Raw genomic sequence first — 19,052 nt, 5'->3', positions numbered from 1 at the left:
TTTGAGTGATGGCATATATATATATATATATATATATATATATATATATATATATATATATATATATATAATATTTTACCTCTTGATTAGGCCATCAAGTTTGTCCTGTCGCTCTTTCAGGAAAGAGCCACATTTCTGCAGCACACAGCTGAGGTAGTGCATCTTCATGGCCAACACCTCATTCATATCCTGCTGTTTGATGCACATCTCACAGATAAGCTCCAGAACCTGGAAAAACAATGAGTTATTAAATTTGGGTCAGATATCAATTCAGTTACTGCAAGCTTTGAGATTGTAATGAATCTCAACTCAGCTCTATGAACACTTACATAATGCAGAATGCATGCAACTGACCTTGCGGCACTTCTCAACTGCTTCCACATCCATTAGCAGAGGGTTTTCTTTCACCAACATCACTATCTGCAGCCAAACAAGTCACAAGAACATCCAGGCTTAACAATTCAGGATGAATTATGCTTTGTCCATAGTTAGTGGTTTGATGATTTTTATTAGTATTATAGTCATCAGGTTCAGAAAGACCATATACACACACCTTTATTTTGATAGTACAGTATAGGGACAGACAAAAGACAATGGGAGAGGAGAGAGGGGAAAAGGACTGGGAAAGGATCTCGAGTCAGAACTCAAACTCGGGGTGTTTCTAGGCGCATCTGCGCTATATGTGCTGCCCACATATATATATATGTGTATGTGGATCTAGCTCAGACCAAAAAAAAACAAAAAAAAAGTACCTTTACAGGGTTGGGGTTGGTACTCATTATAATTTTGTGTAGCGGTCCAGCAAGTTTAGGAGGGAGTTTTGGTTCCTTTTCCAGGCCCTGTGGTTTTGTGTAGTAATCCAACCTCGCCCGGGAGAAGAAGTTATTGATGACCGTCACACAGTCATGCTGCCCTGGGGGAAAAATAGTAATCTCATTTACAGTTGACTTTTGGAAACAAAAAATACCTTATGACTTCTCTGAATCTGCCATACTACTGTTCAAAAGTTTGAGGCCAGCAAAAAAAAAAAATTAAATTAATAAAATTGTTTCAGTCAGCAAGGATGCATTCAATTGATCAAAAGTGACAGTAAAGACTTTTATAATGTTACAAAAGATTCCTATTTCATATAAATGCTGTTCATTTTTTATCTTTCTATTCATCAAAGAATTCTGAACAAATTTATTATGGTTTCCACAAAAATACTGAGCAGCATAAGAACAAAAAAAAATTCTTGAGCACCAAATCAGCATATTAAAATGATTTCTAAAAAAAAAAATAGCTTTGCCTTGCCATTACAGGAATAAATTACATTTAAAAACAGAAAACCATTATTTTTAATTGTAATAACATATGTATTATTGTTTTTACTGTATTTTTAATCAAATAAATGTAGCCTTGGTGAGCATAAGAGACTTCTTTTAAAAACATATTTTTTTTTAAACATACCGACCCACATCTTTTGCACAGTAATGTACTGAGGACCTATTCCTAATTTGACCTGTACAGCACATCTTTCCTCATATCTTTGTCATACCTACAAAAGCAGCCATTTGTGCAGCCGTTCTGCCGACTGAGTTCACTGCATCCGTCTCAGCTCCAGCATCCAACATCATCCAGGTGATATCTGTCTTTCCTGTACAATTTCATATTACTAGCATAAAATACAGTCAAATTAACAGTACCAGCACCAAAAGAATTTAGCAAATGAGATTCAAACCTGAGAGTCCTGCAAACATGAGTGCGGTGTATCCATGTTCGTGTTCGTTGCAGTTGACGTCTGCTCCATGCTGCAGCAGCAGTTTGCACATGTCTGCCCTGCCCTTATATGCGGCGTGCATGAGAGGGGTCATGCCATACTGAAGAAGAAATGCAAAACAGCAATAATCAAAAGCATTAATCATATTTTTCACATGTATTACATATTAACGATGGGTAATCGATGGTGACCCTGACATCTCCTGTGAAAATGAAATTTTCAGCAAATCTTTCCCCCTTCAGCATTTCAAGCAACAAGTTCACTCATATTTGATTGTGATGTTTTTATCATCTGTTTGGACTCTCATTCTGACGGCACCCATTCACTGCAGAGGATGTAATTGTGAGCAAGTGATGTAATGCTAAATTTCTCCAAATCTGTTAAGATGAAGAAACAAACTCATCTATGTCTTGGATGGCCTGAGGGTGAGTACATTTTCAGCAAACTTTCATTTTTGGGTGATTCCTTAAATCAAGTGAAAGAAACAAAAATTCCTAAACTGTTTATTCGCTATCCAAAAAAGAACTGGTTCATAATTTTTTTATTCGTTTGTTTCTTTTCAGCTCCAACAGAAGGACACATAATGAAAGACAAGCCAATCAATATCATTTCCAGAATACAGGCAGCTGCTTTGAATGCCCACACAAGTGTCAGAGACATCTGATTTGGGCAGGTCAATCTACACAGCAAGTTCTTATACAGAAGTTAAGCATCGTTTAAGAAAGAGCAAAGAACTACCATTAACAGAGTGATAAATTAAACCACCTTTGAAACCCTGTTATTATGATACATAATGACACTTAATTTCCTTACCTCATCAAGACCGTTTACCCTGACATCTTTGGACCCAAGCAGCCTGGAGGCTTCTTGCACATTACCTACAAATGTTCAATCACAGTGATCAGACACTGACCAACCTTAATGTACAGAATTATACATCAGAGCCTCAATGCACATTGAATGCTAAAGTATCGATCATCATGATCATTTGAGGAATTCAACACCGAGCAACACAAAAATAAGGATGTTTAACTTTAAACGACCTTTTACTGGTACACATATGTAGTTATCATATGAATGCATATCGTTAACGTTACCTGTCATATACAGTTTAAGTTAACTGTATACATATGAAGGTATTTAGCATGCAACGCATCAAGAATTAATTTAAAAACACACAAAGGATTATGTATATTTATGCAACCATAGCTTGCAGACTTTGTAAATGAAATCATACATCTGATACATTTCTAAACTGATAAACGTGTTAATCTGCAGTTAGCCTGTTAGCATCATGCTATTATTACCTGCAGCTATAACTTGAAGTAGCTCCTTCTCCGTGTCGGTCAGGTCTCCTTTCTGTGGTGCAGACATTATTATAGTCTAAGTGACGCTTTTGGTTTTAATAAGCAATATATAAGTTGACTGTGATGGATATGACAGCTCTGCTGTGCTGTGATTGATCCACTAACTTGCTGCTCCCCTGACTTGTCAACACGTTACTGTCTGCAAATGGACTGAACCAACTGAAACAAAAGACGGGGGCGTAATTACATAAAGTGTCCTTTTTCTTTTATATATATATATATATGGTAATATGCAACTATATTAGCATATAATTTTAATTTAGCACTTAATTTTGCTAGGTATGGGAGTAGTGGAAAACAATTGTATTATATTTAACATTTTATGTACCCCGTCTGTTTGGTGGTGTTTCAGTCCGCCAGTACGAAATCTAGAACTTTCATTCTGTACAATACATCAATATATTTTATTTTTTTTTCTAAATAAGAGACATTAATGTAAGTGTGTCTAATTCATACGCATCTTAATAGAATGAGCGTTTCAATAAATTACATTTATATTAATTGAAGTAAATTGAATGAATTGATAGAGGTGTAAAATAATCCCACCGCTTAAAGGGTGACCCTTTAACGTGGTTGAAAATAATGGACTGTTCATATGAGATGATAAGTAACATAAAAATATAACACAATACTTGACAAAGACAGACCTATAATATTGTATATTCAAAACTATACAAGAATCGTTCTTACGAGTAGGAAATATACAAGGAATCAATGAATCAGAAACATGTCACAAAATGATTCTTTCACACATCTGACTGAACAAATTGTCCACTAATCGGACTGAGTCGGTTTAACCGGTTCTTGAGTGAACAACTGACTCACTGAATTCAGAACTGTCTTTTGCGGGCACGGATTAGTGACTACTTTTGAACAGGTTCTTTCAAACGAACCGTTCAAAAGAATCGATTCGCCATAATGATTCAGACTTCCTTCATGATTGCTTCACCTTGGGATAACAGTTTATTTGCATAAAGATAAAGAACGGACCAATGGCATTAAACATGTCTACCTGAGCAAATCCTAGACAACTTCTAGCAACAGACGACTTGGCTTAGAGTGGAAAGTCTGCGGACTATGGTTTAAGTGTAGGCCTAGACTAGATGTACATCATGGCTTGTGGTGGCTTTGTTTGTTCCAAAACTTCTCTTTGTATCTTGAACCTTATTTATGTGGTAAGTGTATTTAGTCCTTAAAACTTGTTCTTATTCACATTAACAATACGTTTTGTCTTTATTTAAAAAGTTTAACAACATATATTACTTTTATTCATTACTATAACAATGGCAGTAACAATATGTAAGTTCATTCAATTGTGCTGTAAATTGTCAAATTAATTTTTATGGAATGTTTTTTTATGCTGATATTCATAATTTAGTATTGCTTTGCCTTCTCTGAGCATCTACACTCCTTAAAGTGAAACCATCCATTTCTGACTTCTTCTGTTTTTCTTCAGATGGTCAGTCTTCTAATGATCGCTGTTGCAGCATGGGGCAAATGGTTTGGACTGGTCTCTAGTTTCAGGGTAATGGCTGCTGTCATCGCTGTTGGCTTGTTTCTATTCTTCGTGGCCATTGTGGGATTGTGTGGAGCTGTGAAGCATCATCAAGTTCTCTTGTTCTTTGTATCCTTCCGAGTTACTCATTCAAGAAATTCTCTCCTTATCAGTAACGTGCATGTCTATATGAGGTTTATCTCTGTTCAACACATCAGTCTTAGTTTGTGTTGTAGTTTGGGTCCTAAACGCACATTTACCAATTTTGCTGACTTTCGTGTTTGAAAGGATTTCCTTTGTTATCAACAGCTTTTGAATTTGCCCTAAATGATGGTAAAACAACCTTAACTGGTCTTTAGTACATGCTCATTCTCTTCATGGTATTCATTTTGCAGTTTTCAGTGTCATGTGCCTGCTTGGCGATTAATAAAGAACAGCAGGTAATTATAGTCTGTAATACTTTGACAGGGTGATACTGGTTTCCTCATTCCTACGTTTTAAATCCAAAGGTTTTGTTCTCCTGCAGAACCTTCTCCTGGAGATAGGATGGAATAAGTCTGAATCAATGCAGGAGGATTTGGAAAGATCGCTGGATTGCTGTGACTTCCTTCAAGTGAACTACAATGAGAGCTGTGTCGCTGTAAGAACTATTATTCTCAATACGAGGTTAATGAATTGTTAAGCATCTACTGCTACATTTCAAATGGAAGTTCCTTGCAATTGAACCTAATGTGAAAAACAGCATGCTTCTAGAAAGACCCTCTTAAATAGTCAGTAAATGAGGTCATGCGGTAATATTTTAATTTTTTGTACGTCAAGATGTTAGTTAGTTAGTTAATGATTTATAAAGCTTCCATTTTTATTTACAATTTATAATTAAGTTACAAAGTGTGGACAAAATGAAAAATACTTCTACAAATGATTACTGATGCTTGAGCAAAGTATGAGATCATCTTGTTTACATGCAATGAACTGACAAGATTATTTTCTGCTTTATTTCTGTCTTCTCTTTGACATCAGACCTGTTTCAAGAATCAAACATGTAGACCATGTTCAGTTATAATCCAGGCCTACGCTGATGACGCTCTACAGTTTGTTGGAGGAGTCAGTCTGTTTTTCAGTTTTACGGAGGTGAGCAAACACTGGACACCATTTGATTCTGAAAACATGTCAAATGAAACATGGAAATACTGATTGAAGCCGTTAACAGTTCAGTCAGTGTATTTAAGGTTTGGTACTTGTTTCTTAGTTTTCTGTTAATAAATCAATTTTTATATTAATTTTGTTATATTTCCTGTTTCAGATTCTGGGCGTCTGGCTAGCATATAGATACAGGAATCAGAAAAATCACCGGCAAAATCCTGGAGCTTTCATTTAATAAAGCATTTTGATCGGACACACATATTCAAGACTTTCAGCTATACTGAATTTTTGTTCTTGAGTGGACTTTTTTAATGAATCTTTTTTTTAATTATTATTTATGATCTGTAGTTCCTCTTGATAACACACTCCATTTCTTCGTTTTTTGGGATGCAATAGTAAATTAAATGTTCTGTTAACTTTAAAAAATATTTATTTGTAGAACAGCCATTATGATTTGCATCTTGGTGGAGTTCACAAATATTTCTTAACACTGATTATGCAGGTTAACCGGTCTTGAACTTTGGTCCCAATTGAACAACACGTACAATGATAAAGAGCTGCTAAATAAAAAGGAAAAATTAAAGACATGAAAATGCATCTTTCATTTCTGATTATAAATCAAACTAGAAAACATTTATAAGGAACCAAAAATACATTTCCTGCTTCTTAAATCAAACAATATGTCATTGCATTAAGCTCAGTAATAAGCTTGCACACTGAACCAACTTAAACTACACCCAACCCACTTCCACATCATTTTGATCAGGATATGACTAGGAACGTCTACATCATCTGTTTGCATTCCACATATTAGCCAATGGTGCAGCTCTCCCAGAGGTTGTCCAGCCGGTTTACCACAGATGCATTCACTGTGATGTTCCAGTTCTCCCCTCTGCTGACTGCAGTGAAAACATACCAAATATACTTACCTGCGCATTTAATTGGATTTGCATCACAATATATTTGAATTGACATGTGATTCATTTCTCTGTATTTTATTTCAGTGGCAGATTTTTGTATTTTCATTTGTGTAATTGTGTAACGACACTCACACCTAAAGGCTACAACACACATCAGTTTTTGTTCCGTGCTGAGTTATACAATCAAATCCTCTCATTATAACATACAGAGTGTATACATAATATATTGATTGCGCAGTGTAGAGACAGGGCCGGCCCAAGCCTTTATGAGGCCCTAAGCAGAATTTTATATGCCTCGGTGCTGCCAATACGACTGATTATTGTCAATGCACACTAAAAATCTAACACACACTTTATCAATTTTATTTATTGTAGCTGTGTTGCTTACATCATACCAATGTCAGCCTGGCATGTTTTTACCCTTCTATGATTTTTGATTGGTATAGTAGCAAACCCACAAGTTTGGCCAGGTGTTAATTTGCACTTTAACATCCAAAGTCTTACAGTACTATGTGGCATATGTGGTTTACTGAAAAGTAGCTAAATAAACAATGGATTTATGGAAACAGAATGTTATTTTAACAACAAATTATTAAACACATAGCGAGCCATCTGTACATCTAAAACAACAATTAGCTAATTGAGGCACAATGATATTGGAACATAATAGCAAAGACACCCAAAGGTAGGCTAAGGTAAATAATGTTAAGCTGTTTTTCTTGCTGCCAATACGACTGATTATTGTCAATGCACACTAAAAATCTAACACACACTTTATCAATTTTATTTATTGTAGCTGTGTTGCTTACATCATACCAATGTCAGCCTGGCACCCTTCTATGATTTTTGATTGGTATAGTAGCAAACCCACAAGTTTGGCCAGGTGTTAATTTGCACTTTAACATCCAAAGTCTTACAGTACTATGTGGCATATGTGGTTTACTGAAAAGTAGCTAAATAAACAATGGATTTATGGAAACAGAATGTTATTTTAACAACAAATTATTAAACACATAGCGAGCCATCTGTACATCTAAAACAACAATTAGCTAATTGAGGCACAATGATATTGGAACATAATAGCAAAGACACCCAAAGGTAGGCTAAGGTAAATAATGTTAAGCTGTTTTTCAGTAACAAATTTATGAAACAGAAGCTTATTTTTATTACAAAAATATATAAAGTTATTTTTAAACAGAAGACAAAAACTTTATTATTATAAGTCTTATAATATATTAAGATGTCAAGGCTATTTAAAGATGTTTAATCAAACATGAACTTCCCTAAAACAAGAAGATACCCTATCTAGGCTATGATAATTAGCCCAACTAGTCAACCAGGTCCCCCCTCCACCCCCGAAACGCAAATGATTTTAAAGGGGTCATATGATGCGATTTAAATTTTTTATTTCTCTTTGCATTGTTACAAGCTCTTGGTTCATAAAGAAGATCTGTAAAGTTCCAAAGACTAAAATCTCAAATCCAAAGAGATATTCTTTATAAAAGTTAAGAGTCAACCACACCTACATAAAACGTCTCGTTCTAACACGCCTCCACATGTCTACGTCACGATGTGGGAAGATTTGCAAAACGCCACCCAAATGTTCACGCAAAAAAAGTAGGCGTAACTTTTATTCTCGCTATAGTATTGTTGTTGCCGCCATGTCTTGAGCTGATCCGTGCTGGTCGCTGAGGGAATACAACACCGTTCCAGAACAGTTAAAACCAAATATTAATTTGTGTGCAGCACATTTTATGGAGGGCTGTTTCCTGATCCTGGTAGAGTAGACTACAATGCCGGCTGTTCTGACTCACAGACTGTAAGTACGTTTTCATTTAAAGGATTTGCCACTGACGATTCAAACGCGAGTTTTGAGCAGTGTAGAGTAGTGCTTGTTTGTCATTTCTCCAATCACAAATGCAGACATGGTTTTATGTTTACGCAGCGCGATGCAACGCAACGTGTAAAAAGACAGTATAAGTCATTATAAGCCGTAATTATGTCCCCACTGAATGCAACAAATGCCTCGTTTATAATGGGTTTTAATGTTTTTGAATCATCGCTCCGGCCGGACAGGGCATCACAGACATGCCCCTGTGTATAGAAATTTTTGCAATAGTATAAACTAAACTGGTACAACAAAGGTTATTGATTTAAATTTATTATGTTCTTGAGGTGATTTTAAGCATGTAAAAATACAAAGAATTTAATCAATGGAAAACAAACAAGCAACATGTTTGTACAAACTTCTTGTTCTAAATGTCTTGAGCTATAATCCACACATTTGTTCCATGAATAAACATGCCCCTGTGTGTAGAAATTTTTGCAATAGTATAAACTAAACTGGTACAACAAAGGTTGATTTAAATTTATTATGTTCTTGAGGTGATTTTAAGCATGTAAAAATACAAAGAATTTAATCAATGGAAAACAAACAAGCAACATGTTTGTACAAACTTCTTGTTCTAAATGTCTTGAGCTATAATCCACACATTTGTTCCATGAATAAAAGAGATGAGTAAGCTGGTATTATGTGGCAGAGTCTGTAAATATATACATATATATATGGGGGTTTTGATTTATTGACACGAATAATTTAATTTAGTTCAACAAAAAATTTCAGTCGGTGACTCTTTCTGTACATCTGTACACCAGTAGGTGGTGACGAGTGAATGTATTTTTTCATATTATAATAGTGTTCTTCTTCACATAGTGTCAAGTATATGTATTTAGTATAAATACCTATTTCACCTTCATTTTTAAAGAGTAAAAAAAAAATTGAAAATTTGAATCGACTCCAGGGATCATAACAGCCCTTGATTTCAGTGAAATGAGCGACATCTACGTGAAACGACGCCAAACAATGGGAGCGAAGTCTGTGTTCGCCAACGGTCGAATCAACAACACAGAGAGACTCAGCGCCCTCCAGCTATTGAATCTCGATGTTTAATACAATAATTCTGACAGTTAAACAATCATTTAATGTACACAACCTCATAATCCATCGTCCGTACTCTTAAAAAGCTTAAGTTTATCTTTGTCTAAACTGAAGCCAGAGGAACCTGCCTCTGAGCATCGTTCATTAATGATAAAACCTGATGTCTCAATAAAATCACTGAGCATCTTTTCAAAACTATCCAAAGCCTCATTCGAATTGGAAAGAAAGATCAGGGCTCGGTCTTCATCAATGATGGACTTTATGGTTTCTCCTTGAACTTTAGGGCCTAAAAACCTGTTCTCGCAGTTAATGGAGTTGATCAGAGGAAGAAGGCAGATGCTTACTAGTAAAGGAGTCAGTGGACATCCCACCCTCAGACCTTGTGATCTGTGGTCTGCCATCAAAAACAGCTTCAACACGGATCTAAACCGGTCAGGTAGGTTCACAGACTTTAAGCTATTAAACAAATATTGCCATTTTAGTGCACCTGGATCTAGTTTTAATGAAATAATCAAAACTGGGATTCGATCACTGATGCTGTCTAGAACAGAACTGTGTGGTTTACGTTGACCTGGATTTAAAATATGTTCAAAAACACTTTTCAACCTCTCCGCCAGAATCAAAGCCAGAATTGTATAATCCACATTCATTATTGCAATCGGATTTAAACAATATTGAATATCATAGCTGTAGGTATGGTCGTTTTTGCCTTGGCTCAGGGATTCGAAAACTGTTTGTTTAATTGGCTTGAGGTCAAAGATTTGGTTGAAAAATGCTTGTAAGAGGTCAATAATTTTAGAAGCATAATGCTTATAGAAATGTACTGTTAGTCCATCTACTGTTAGACTCTCAGACTGAGACAAGGACAGTATAGCGACCAGAGTCTCTTTTCTCGAAACAGGTTCACTTAGAACAGTAATCAGGGTGGATTTTACTTCTTCAAATCTCTCAGCTTGGTATAAATGATCCAAGAAGTTCAGGAGACTCTGGGAAGTATTTGGTGTATGAAGAACCTCGATGGATGATTCTGAATCTGGACGACCTTAAAAAAGAAATGATGTCAAAACAATTCTTAAATAATTTTACATCCAAAACAAGAGCAGGAAAAGAAAAGCTCTACCTCCTTGGTCCATCTCTTGAGGAAGTTCAATCGTGTCTGAATGTCTTGATGGTTTTGGGTGAGATCTTTGTCTTTGCAAAGCTATTGCCTCACATACAAGTCTGACCTTCACTCCTGGCCACATGTATTCATTCCTTTTGGTATTTATTTGTGAAATTTTCTTTATTATGCTTGAAAGGTGGTCCATACATGCTTTATCTTCAAGGAGACAAGAATCGAACTGCCATTTTGGTCCATTTGTCTGAATCTGAATTGACAGTGGGGCATGATCGGAAACGTACTCTTCTTTATCCAAGTACATTGGTCTCTTGTGAATGTTACAGGCAGTTACACTTGTTAAATTGTGACTTTGCAAAAAGAAGTAGTCCAATCTCGACTGACCTTTCCTATCGAAATATGTAAAGCTTTTCACTTCCGGGTAAAGACACCGCCAGACATCCAACAAGCTGAAGTTTTCCAAAAAACATCGGAGAGCATCAAAAGACTTTGTGTGACTTCGGTTTCGTAAATTTGATGTTTTGTCAAGGTCGGCATCCATGACTGTGTTAAAATCCCCACCGACCACCAGATATGCAGAATGTGGGATGTGGGTGGAAATTTGTGTGAAATCTTTCAGCTTAATTTTTTCATCATTTGAGTTATACATGTTGATAAATACGAAATCATGCCCCCAAATTTGACACAAAATTATTATGAATCTTCCCTTTTCATCGCAATTGACATTGAAACCACCACATCCGAGGTTCTTTTTGAAAAGTACGGCCACCCCTCGTGAACTTCCTTTAAATACGGTGAATGCCGCCATGTAATCGCCTTCTAAATCTTGAATTTTGATGCTCCCAGTTGAGTAGATTCTATCTGGACCTACATGAGTTTCTTGAAGAAAGACCACATCAGCCTTTAGAAGACTTAAATGATGAAGCACCTCAGACCTTTTACGGTTGAAACCGTTTACATTCCATGAAAGAATTGTTAATATTCGCTGATCTTCATTACTGTGTGTCATCTTGATATAATCACTTTTGAGATGTTGAAGTTCAGATAAGGTTCTCTGAGTTTCACTTTCATAACATAATGGGTTGGTCTACCTAAAACAATGCAACACAAAACATTTTTAAAATTGCTGCAGAAGTGTTTTACAAAACCTGAAGAACTGGATTTTCACAAAACATAAACATATATACACTTCTTGCAGAAGCTTGTTGACTCTTTCTTTTCCCTAAACAAGCTATTTCACATAACAGATGTATACATATAGTCCACAAGATGAAATACTAGCTGAATTAAAATAAACACTTTTTGAATACGATGATCGGGGTAAGTTGCCTTATGAGAAACTTGTACATTTTCTTCTGTATCTCTCTCTCTCTCTCTCTTTCTCTCTAAGAAACTCTGTGTGTGTATATATATGTATATACATATATATATATATATATATATATATATATACACACATACATACATACAGTAGTCAACATTTGAAGTGGATCAAAAAAGTTCATATATATATAGTTTTATTTAAATATCTCATTTAAATATATTTTACATTTTGCCCCATAAATTACTTTTTCAATGCAAGCTTCTGTGTAACATCTTTACAAATTATTTTATACAAATTTAAAGTAATGGCAATATATATAAAAACCTTGTCAATTCTTTGCTCAAAAATAGTAAAAACATTTTAAAATTCAAATATATATATTATATATTAATATTTATTAAATGGCTTACCTCTTTAAAATAGCATCCTACCCTTGTCTGAGATATTTTACTTGGCAGAAACCTGGACCAGCATTAAATACACTATCTCTTCTCTCGTAACACACATGCAAATGAACGTTATTACATCATTAACGTCGTCACATTTTAACTCCCAATCTACTTCAACGACATGGTAGATTGGTTCCTGTTCTCAAAGTAAATAATGGTTTCAAGGTGAAGTGTGAGCAACTCCTCCTCCTTTATATCACACAGTTTTACAGATGTATACAGAAGTAAGGAATGTAGGCAACCCAGATTTGTTAGTCTGTATTTTGGTAATGATAAACAGTCAAATCAGAATGAATTGTGTTAGCATTTATTTAATTATTTAACTTATTTGTTTAATTAATGGTTTTGAATAATAACCACAGAAAGAGATAAATTATTCATTATGTTGTTCAGCTTTAAGAATATGCTTAATGCTTTGCTAGACTAGAGCACGCTATGAGGAAGAGATCTAAGTGAATGATTCAATATATGTGTGTGCGCTGCTAAAGTGAATTCACCCCTGTATAACACTGCACAAATCCTCAGTAAACACAGTTCTTTTGATTTTAATTCAAGTCATCATTGGTCATTATTGCCTGTAAAGTAGAGAAGATATCATACCTACACTGAGTATTTGCAAATCAAATTATGTAAAGAGTTTAATGCAAATGGCTTCTGCCGTACGTCATGGTATTGCTTTGGTGAGAAAGTCTGTCGAATTGCACCTACCTAAATTTCCTCCTGAACTTCAGGTCCCAGAAGTCTTTTCTCATAGTTTATGAAGTAAATCAGAGGCAGAAGACAGATTAGTGAAGGCCACCCTTTAAGGCCACAGCCAAACTACTGAAATAACTTTCCCCCACCCCTTTTACCACCATGAACTAATGATTGAAACCTGCCAGGCACGCTCATTGACTTTAATATGCTCCTGGATCTACAGGAACAATCAGCAGTGGGAGTGACCAGCTGTTGCCATCTGAGACAGAACACAAAGGATAAACAGATGACAAGCAGAAGAGGTAGGTTGTTGTGTCTACTCTTTCAAAAAAATATATAGATATGTATAGTCAGTCTCACTGTCTTCTGTCACAAAGATGAATTCCAAAAAAAAAACATGTCCCTTTTTAAAGATACAGCATTTTAAAGATAATTTAGTAAAATCCAAATAAGCTTTAGAGATCTTTATTGCAAAGGGTTTACAACACCTGCTCACCAGTGGATCCTCCGCAGTGAATGGATGCAATCAGAATGAGAGTCCAAACAGCTGATAAAAACATCACAATAATCCACAAGTAACACACGACTCCAGGCCATCAGTTTACGGTGCCCGGGAGGTGACATGGTCAGTTCACTTAATTTTGTTGTGGCCACGAGATATTCATTTGATGGAACGTCATATTAACTTGTGGGAACGTGATATTATGTCGTGGCCACGAGATCATTTTGTCGAGGTAACGACATCCTTATGTCCACTTCTTATGTTGAGGGAACGACATATTTTCTCGTGGCCACGAATTTAATGCTTAAACAAACCTGCATGACCATAGCAACCCAGGATTATCAGAGATGGATTCATTCATATTTTATTTGGAATTAAGAAATTATTATATCATTTATTATAGAAATTATTACATTAATTATTATATTAACCATAGGCCTTGGCTACCGGACTGTATTATGTGCGATAGTCGGCGTTCAACTTAAGTTTATCATGAATAAATATTACATAAAGTGCATAATATAAAATAGGCCTACAAGAAAACATTTTTATCCATCCTACAGTCTTGTAAGTCCATTAACTGATCGTCTTTTTCCCGTAATATTTGTATATTATTATTATTATTAGCCTATTATTGGTTATATTTTTATATTCATTTATATTTATTTTTTTCAAGATTCAAGAATACATCGAAAGGAAATAATTATTAACAAGCATGAAGCAAGGTCTCATAATACTAATTCCTAAACAGGGCAAAGATAAAAGATTACTAGATAATTTAAGACCCATTACACTCCTCAATACTACTACAAATTATTATCGGGGATTATAGCAGCTAGAATGAAAAAAGGCCTGTCTCAGATAATAAGTGAAACTCAATCTGGCTTCCTGGCTTCCTTGGTGGAAGATCCATTCATAACAACAACAAATCTAGAAGATTGGTTCTAGATTTGATCGATTACAGCGATATATTTGTAGAGAAGGGCTTCACTGTATTTCTAGACTTCTACAAAGCCTTCGACTCAGTAGAACATCCGTTTATTTTAGAAGCTTTAACGCATTTTTATTTTGGACAAAACTTCACAAATCTAATTAGTATACTTTATAATGATATTAATAGTTGTGTATCTTTAGAACATGGCACTTGCTAAAGATTTTCAGTCAAGAGGGGCATTATAGGCAAGGTTGCAACAGCTCTCTTTTACTATTTGTAATGGCTGCGGAATTATTGTCCATTATGATAAAGAACAGTGGATCTGAAGGCTTTAACATATTGGGGAAACACATCATAATAACTCAATTTGCAGACGATACAACTTTGTTCTTAAAAAATGAAAACCAAATTGTTACAGCACTAGATTCAATTAATCAATTTTCAAAAGCATCAGGTGTTACGTTAAATATGAATAAGTGTGAAATTCTTGCTTTGCATGAACAACCAGCTCACTCAATCAATAACATAAGTGTTAAAACAGAAGTTAAATATTTGGGTATTACAGTCACCCGAAATAAAGAAATAAGGGAGAAAGAAAATATTCTTAGAAATATTGATCAATGTAAAAAGATGTTAAACTTATGGCTACAAAGGGATATAAGTTCATATAACAATATTTGGCAGGGTTTTACTGTCCAAAATGGAAAGTATATCCTTTCCCGGCCTATTCATTAGGAATTTCAGAGAATGATTCATTTATTGAACAAAACAAACTTCAACTTTATTTGGAAGGAAAAATGCCATTACATTAGGAAAGCTGACATGATTAAGATTATTGAGGATGGTGGCATGAATGTTATAGATTTTTCTGTGATGAATGGTGTACTAAAGTTAAATTGGTTGAATTCCTTTGGTTGAATTGGTTGTCAATCATAAGGACTCCTTCTGGTTTAGCATCCCTAATGCAATTTTTGGTCAATTGGGTGGAATTGATTTTTTATTGTGCTGTGATTATGATTTTCAAAGATTACCTGTGAAACTATCAGATTTCCACCAGCAGGTTCTTCGATACTGGAACTTAATATTTAAACACAATTTTACTCCACATAATACACCTCTGTGGAACAATAGATGTATTCTTAGTAATCGAAAACCTTTGTTTCTAGGGACTTGGATGGAAAAAGGAATATAGGCAATCGCATTTGATGGATAATTTTGGTAATTTGTTATATTATAGTGATTTGTGTGATCAATTTAATCTACAATGCTCAATTAGAGAATACAACAAAGTAATGAAGGCCATCCCAGTACCCCTGCAAACAATGATTCAGCAGTTTGTATTGTACTCTAGAACTATACCAGAAATGAGATCCCTCTGTATTGAAGGTATACATTTAAAGAACAAACAATTTACAAATAAGTTTATTAGAAATGTATTATCCAAAAAGTACTTCCCCAGTCAACTGAAAAGAAAAAATGTTCTTCAAGAATTTAGTGAAGAAGAGGCAAAGAAAATAAGGAAGCGATTTATCCATCAATAACTTCCTACATGAAAGATTGAATTGGGAGAACAATTCATGCGGGTTCTGTGAGAAAGATATTGAAACTGTAGAACATATGTTTTTCCAATGTGAACTTGTACAGACTTTTTGGCTGGAATTTCAAAACTGGCTTCATTCCAAACATATATCAATACACCCTTTGACTGTGGTCTCAATTAAGGTTGGAGTATTGTTGAAGGATAAGATCCTAGACTTTTTGATAAATAACTTAATTATTTTGTGCAAACACTTTATTCATAGATGTAAGTATTTAAAGGTTAAACCCCACTTCAGCGGCTGGAAGAATGAACTAAAGATATTTGCGAAGTCTTTTCATTACATGATGGACAGGAACACCCAGAAACTCTTATATGCTTTGAACTTGTTTTTGTTGTTAGAATAAGACCCTCATCCTAATTTTTCTTTTCCTGTTTTATCTTTACGGTGTGGTAATTGTTGTTGTTGTTTTTTTCTTCTTTATTTCTAATTGGCTGTATCAACACTAATCATATGTGTTCAGTTGTTGAAATGTGCCGTTAAGGTTTGTAATTGAACTACCTTAATAAAAAAATAAAAAAACTTGATCTTGATCATAGCTGTGTGGGCGGAGCCGGCGTGGGGGAAAACTTTCCCCCTCATTGGATAAGCATGGTGTTGACTCAGAATGGCCTACATAAAATAATTTCTGCCGCTCGACAGAGCAACATACGTAGAAAAACTAAGCCGTATTGGGTCGGACTGTCCATACGGTATCTGTGACTGGACAAACGACCCAAGTTGTTTTCTTCTTTATTTCTAATTGGCTGTATCAACACTAATCATATGTGTTCAGTTGTTGAAATGTGCCGTTAAGGTTTGTAATTGAACTACCTTAATAAAAAAATAAAAAAACTTGATCTGTGTCGCGTCATAGCTGTGTGGGCGGAGCCGGCGTGGGGGAAAACTTTCCCCCTCATTGGATAAGCATGGTGTTGACTCAGAATGGCCTACATAAAATAATTTCTGCCGCTCGACAGAGCAACATACGTAGAAAAACTAAGCCGTATTGGGTCGGACTGTCCATACGGTATCTGTGACTGGACAAACGACCCAACGGAATGGCCAGAGGTGTCGTTTCCTGACATTTTTGTTACCTGAGTGAGTCTATAAGCAAGAGACGGCTTACTACAAGCCTATGGTGAGCGTGATTTCACCAAGTACAACATGTTCCTGGATCAACATCCTTGTTGATCCTGGAACAACATTCCAATCAACCAATCAGAATTGAGAGATAACTTTTCAGGAAATGTCAGTTTTAGGCTTACAATCAGGATTAGGTGCTTCTACACCCTTGTTAATCAGCTATCATTTCCCACTGAGTTTAGGAATAAATTATGGGTAGGGTTAGGTTTAGGGGTAGGGATTGGACTAAGTCTATATTTTTGGACAATAATGTTGATCCAGGATCATCAAAAGATGTTGATCCAGGAACATGTCTTACTTGGCCAAATCACAGCGACCACAAGCCTATACTTGACGGCTTGTGAAAGTAAACATTTGTCGTTTTATTTTAATAAAGTGATAAAGACTTGAGTAAAAGCCTGTCGTACTTTTTTATTGATATATTAAAAAGAATTTGAACATTGACAAAACAGGTAACATTAAGGTCCACTGAAGCGCCTTGAAATGCGCAGCGTTATTCTATGTGGGGTGTGCTGTAAGTATAGCCTAATCATTTTCACAAATACATGCAGTAAAATAAAAAGATATAAAATCACATGAAAATATCCCTTACAAAAATTAACCGTGGTTACAACCAAAAAACATGGTTACTATAGTTAAACCATGGTATTTGTAGTAAAACTGTGGTTATAGGCTGCAATTGGTAATAAAAATACCGAAAAAAATCATGGTTGGCCTACTATACTTTTACTATAGTAATACCATTGCTACTTTTCGTAAGGGATTGTGTATAATAATATGAATATCGGGGAGTGAGATTTATTTGATTGTGATGCGAAGGAGGGTTACTGTAAGCCCCATCAGAACTGGGTTGCGGTGCAGGGGGACGGGACTAACGACAGATCATTGCAAAGTAAGTAGCCTATCTGGTGTGCATATAAATATGAATATTAAGCTTGATAGGTTTCATACATTGTATATCCATAACTACTTTCGGAGTTCTGATAATGTGTGCTACCCGCTCAGTGCTGTTTATTCTTGTTAGGATGGTTTTGCATTAATATTACTGCTGCACTACTGTGTATGTTGCATTACTTCTGAATATGTTCAAGGTTGTTAAATTTAAAGTGGCCTACTAAATATACTGTTGGGTAGTTTAATCTACAACAATGCATCATGTTGTAAAAGACCATATTTTTGTAGTGTTGCTGTCCTGTGAGGAAAAAAAAGAAAACGTATTAAAAAAAGAGTATACTTAATGAATGTACTCCCTTAAAGTCCACCTCTGATTATTTTGAAAATGAAAGTATCAACATTTTGTCAGAATTTCATTTTTTTGCTAACTATATCAAAGTCTGCATCTGAAGGACTCGGACCGGTGTTACGAGATTTTTGGTTTCAGTGGGCGGAGCACACATTAATATTCATGAGTTTCCCGGACATGCGCGTGGAACCAAGTGGAACTGAGAATTTAATTATGCTGACTGGAATTTTTTTGCTGGAATGCAGTTTAAATTGAACATATATTTCATTTTATTTCGGCTAATTAATAGACCATAATTATAAATACTATAGTATTTAGTTGAGGAATTAATCATTCACGTAGTTTCATTTGTAAATGAAAACACAACACGCTCATTTATCATCACATGGGCATAAATACAATCATAAAGTCAAAACTTTAGTGGCATAATTGTCAGGCATTT

The 19,052-nt window shown here is 35.2% G+C and overlaps 2 protein-coding genes across 4 annotated transcripts in view; one reads left to right on the top strand and one right to left on the bottom strand.

Moving 5' to 3' along the window:
- The window catches only part of LOC107582236 (ankyrin repeat and MYND domain-containing protein 2-like), a 7,045-nt gene extending 3,760 nt beyond the window's left edge, over nt 1–3,285 (bottom strand). The window contains exons 1-7 of the mRNA XM_016267995.1: nt 3,067–3,285; nt 2,573–2,637; nt 1,721–1,859; nt 1,538–1,636; nt 753–913; nt 355–420; nt 80–228 (exon numbers count right to left, since the gene is read on the bottom strand). Of these exons, the coding sequence (XP_016123481.1) occupies nt 80–228; nt 355–420; nt 753–913; nt 1,538–1,636; nt 1,721–1,859; nt 2,573–2,637; nt 3,067–3,133 (746 nt within the window). The 5' untranslated portion in view covers nt 3,134–3,285. The remainder of the gene's footprint in view (nt 1–79; nt 229–354; nt 421–752; nt 914–1,537; nt 1,637–1,720; nt 1,860–2,572; nt 2,638–3,066) is intronic.
- Nucleotides 1–6,023, top strand: part of tspan13a (tetraspanin 13a) — a 15,069-nt gene extending 9,046 nt beyond the window's left edge. Inside the window, exons 2-7 of one of the 3 annotated variants that reach the window (XM_016267997.1) lie at nt 4,198–4,301; nt 4,583–4,750; nt 4,981–5,061; nt 5,148–5,261; nt 5,642–5,752; nt 5,925–6,023. In XM_016267997.1, coding sequence (XP_016123483.1) covers nt 4,230–4,301; nt 4,583–4,750; nt 4,981–5,061; nt 5,148–5,261; nt 5,642–5,752; nt 5,925–5,999 — 621 coding nt within the window. In that variant the 5' untranslated portion in view covers nt 4,198–4,229 and the 3' untranslated portion in view covers nt 6,000–6,023. Of the gene's footprint in view, nt 1–4,117; nt 4,302–4,582; nt 4,751–4,980; nt 5,062–5,147; nt 5,262–5,641; nt 5,753–5,924 lie in introns of those variants that run through there. The other 2 variants (XM_016267998.1, XM_016267996.1) reach the window with 2 other exon arrangements.
- Nucleotides 6,024–19,052: the final 13,029 nt, after the last annotated feature.

The sequence above is a fragment of the Sinocyclocheilus grahami genome, unplaced genomic scaffold (genome assembly GCF_001515645.1).
Source record: "Sinocyclocheilus grahami isolate Dianchi unplaced genomic scaffold, SAMN03320097.WGS_v1.1 scaffold42.1, whole genome shotgun sequence".
NCBI lineage: Eukaryota > Metazoa > Chordata > Actinopteri > Cypriniformes > Cyprinidae > Sinocyclocheilus > Sinocyclocheilus grahami.
Note: the sequence above shows the minus strand (reverse complement) of the source record. Positions and strands in the feature narration are given on the sequence as shown.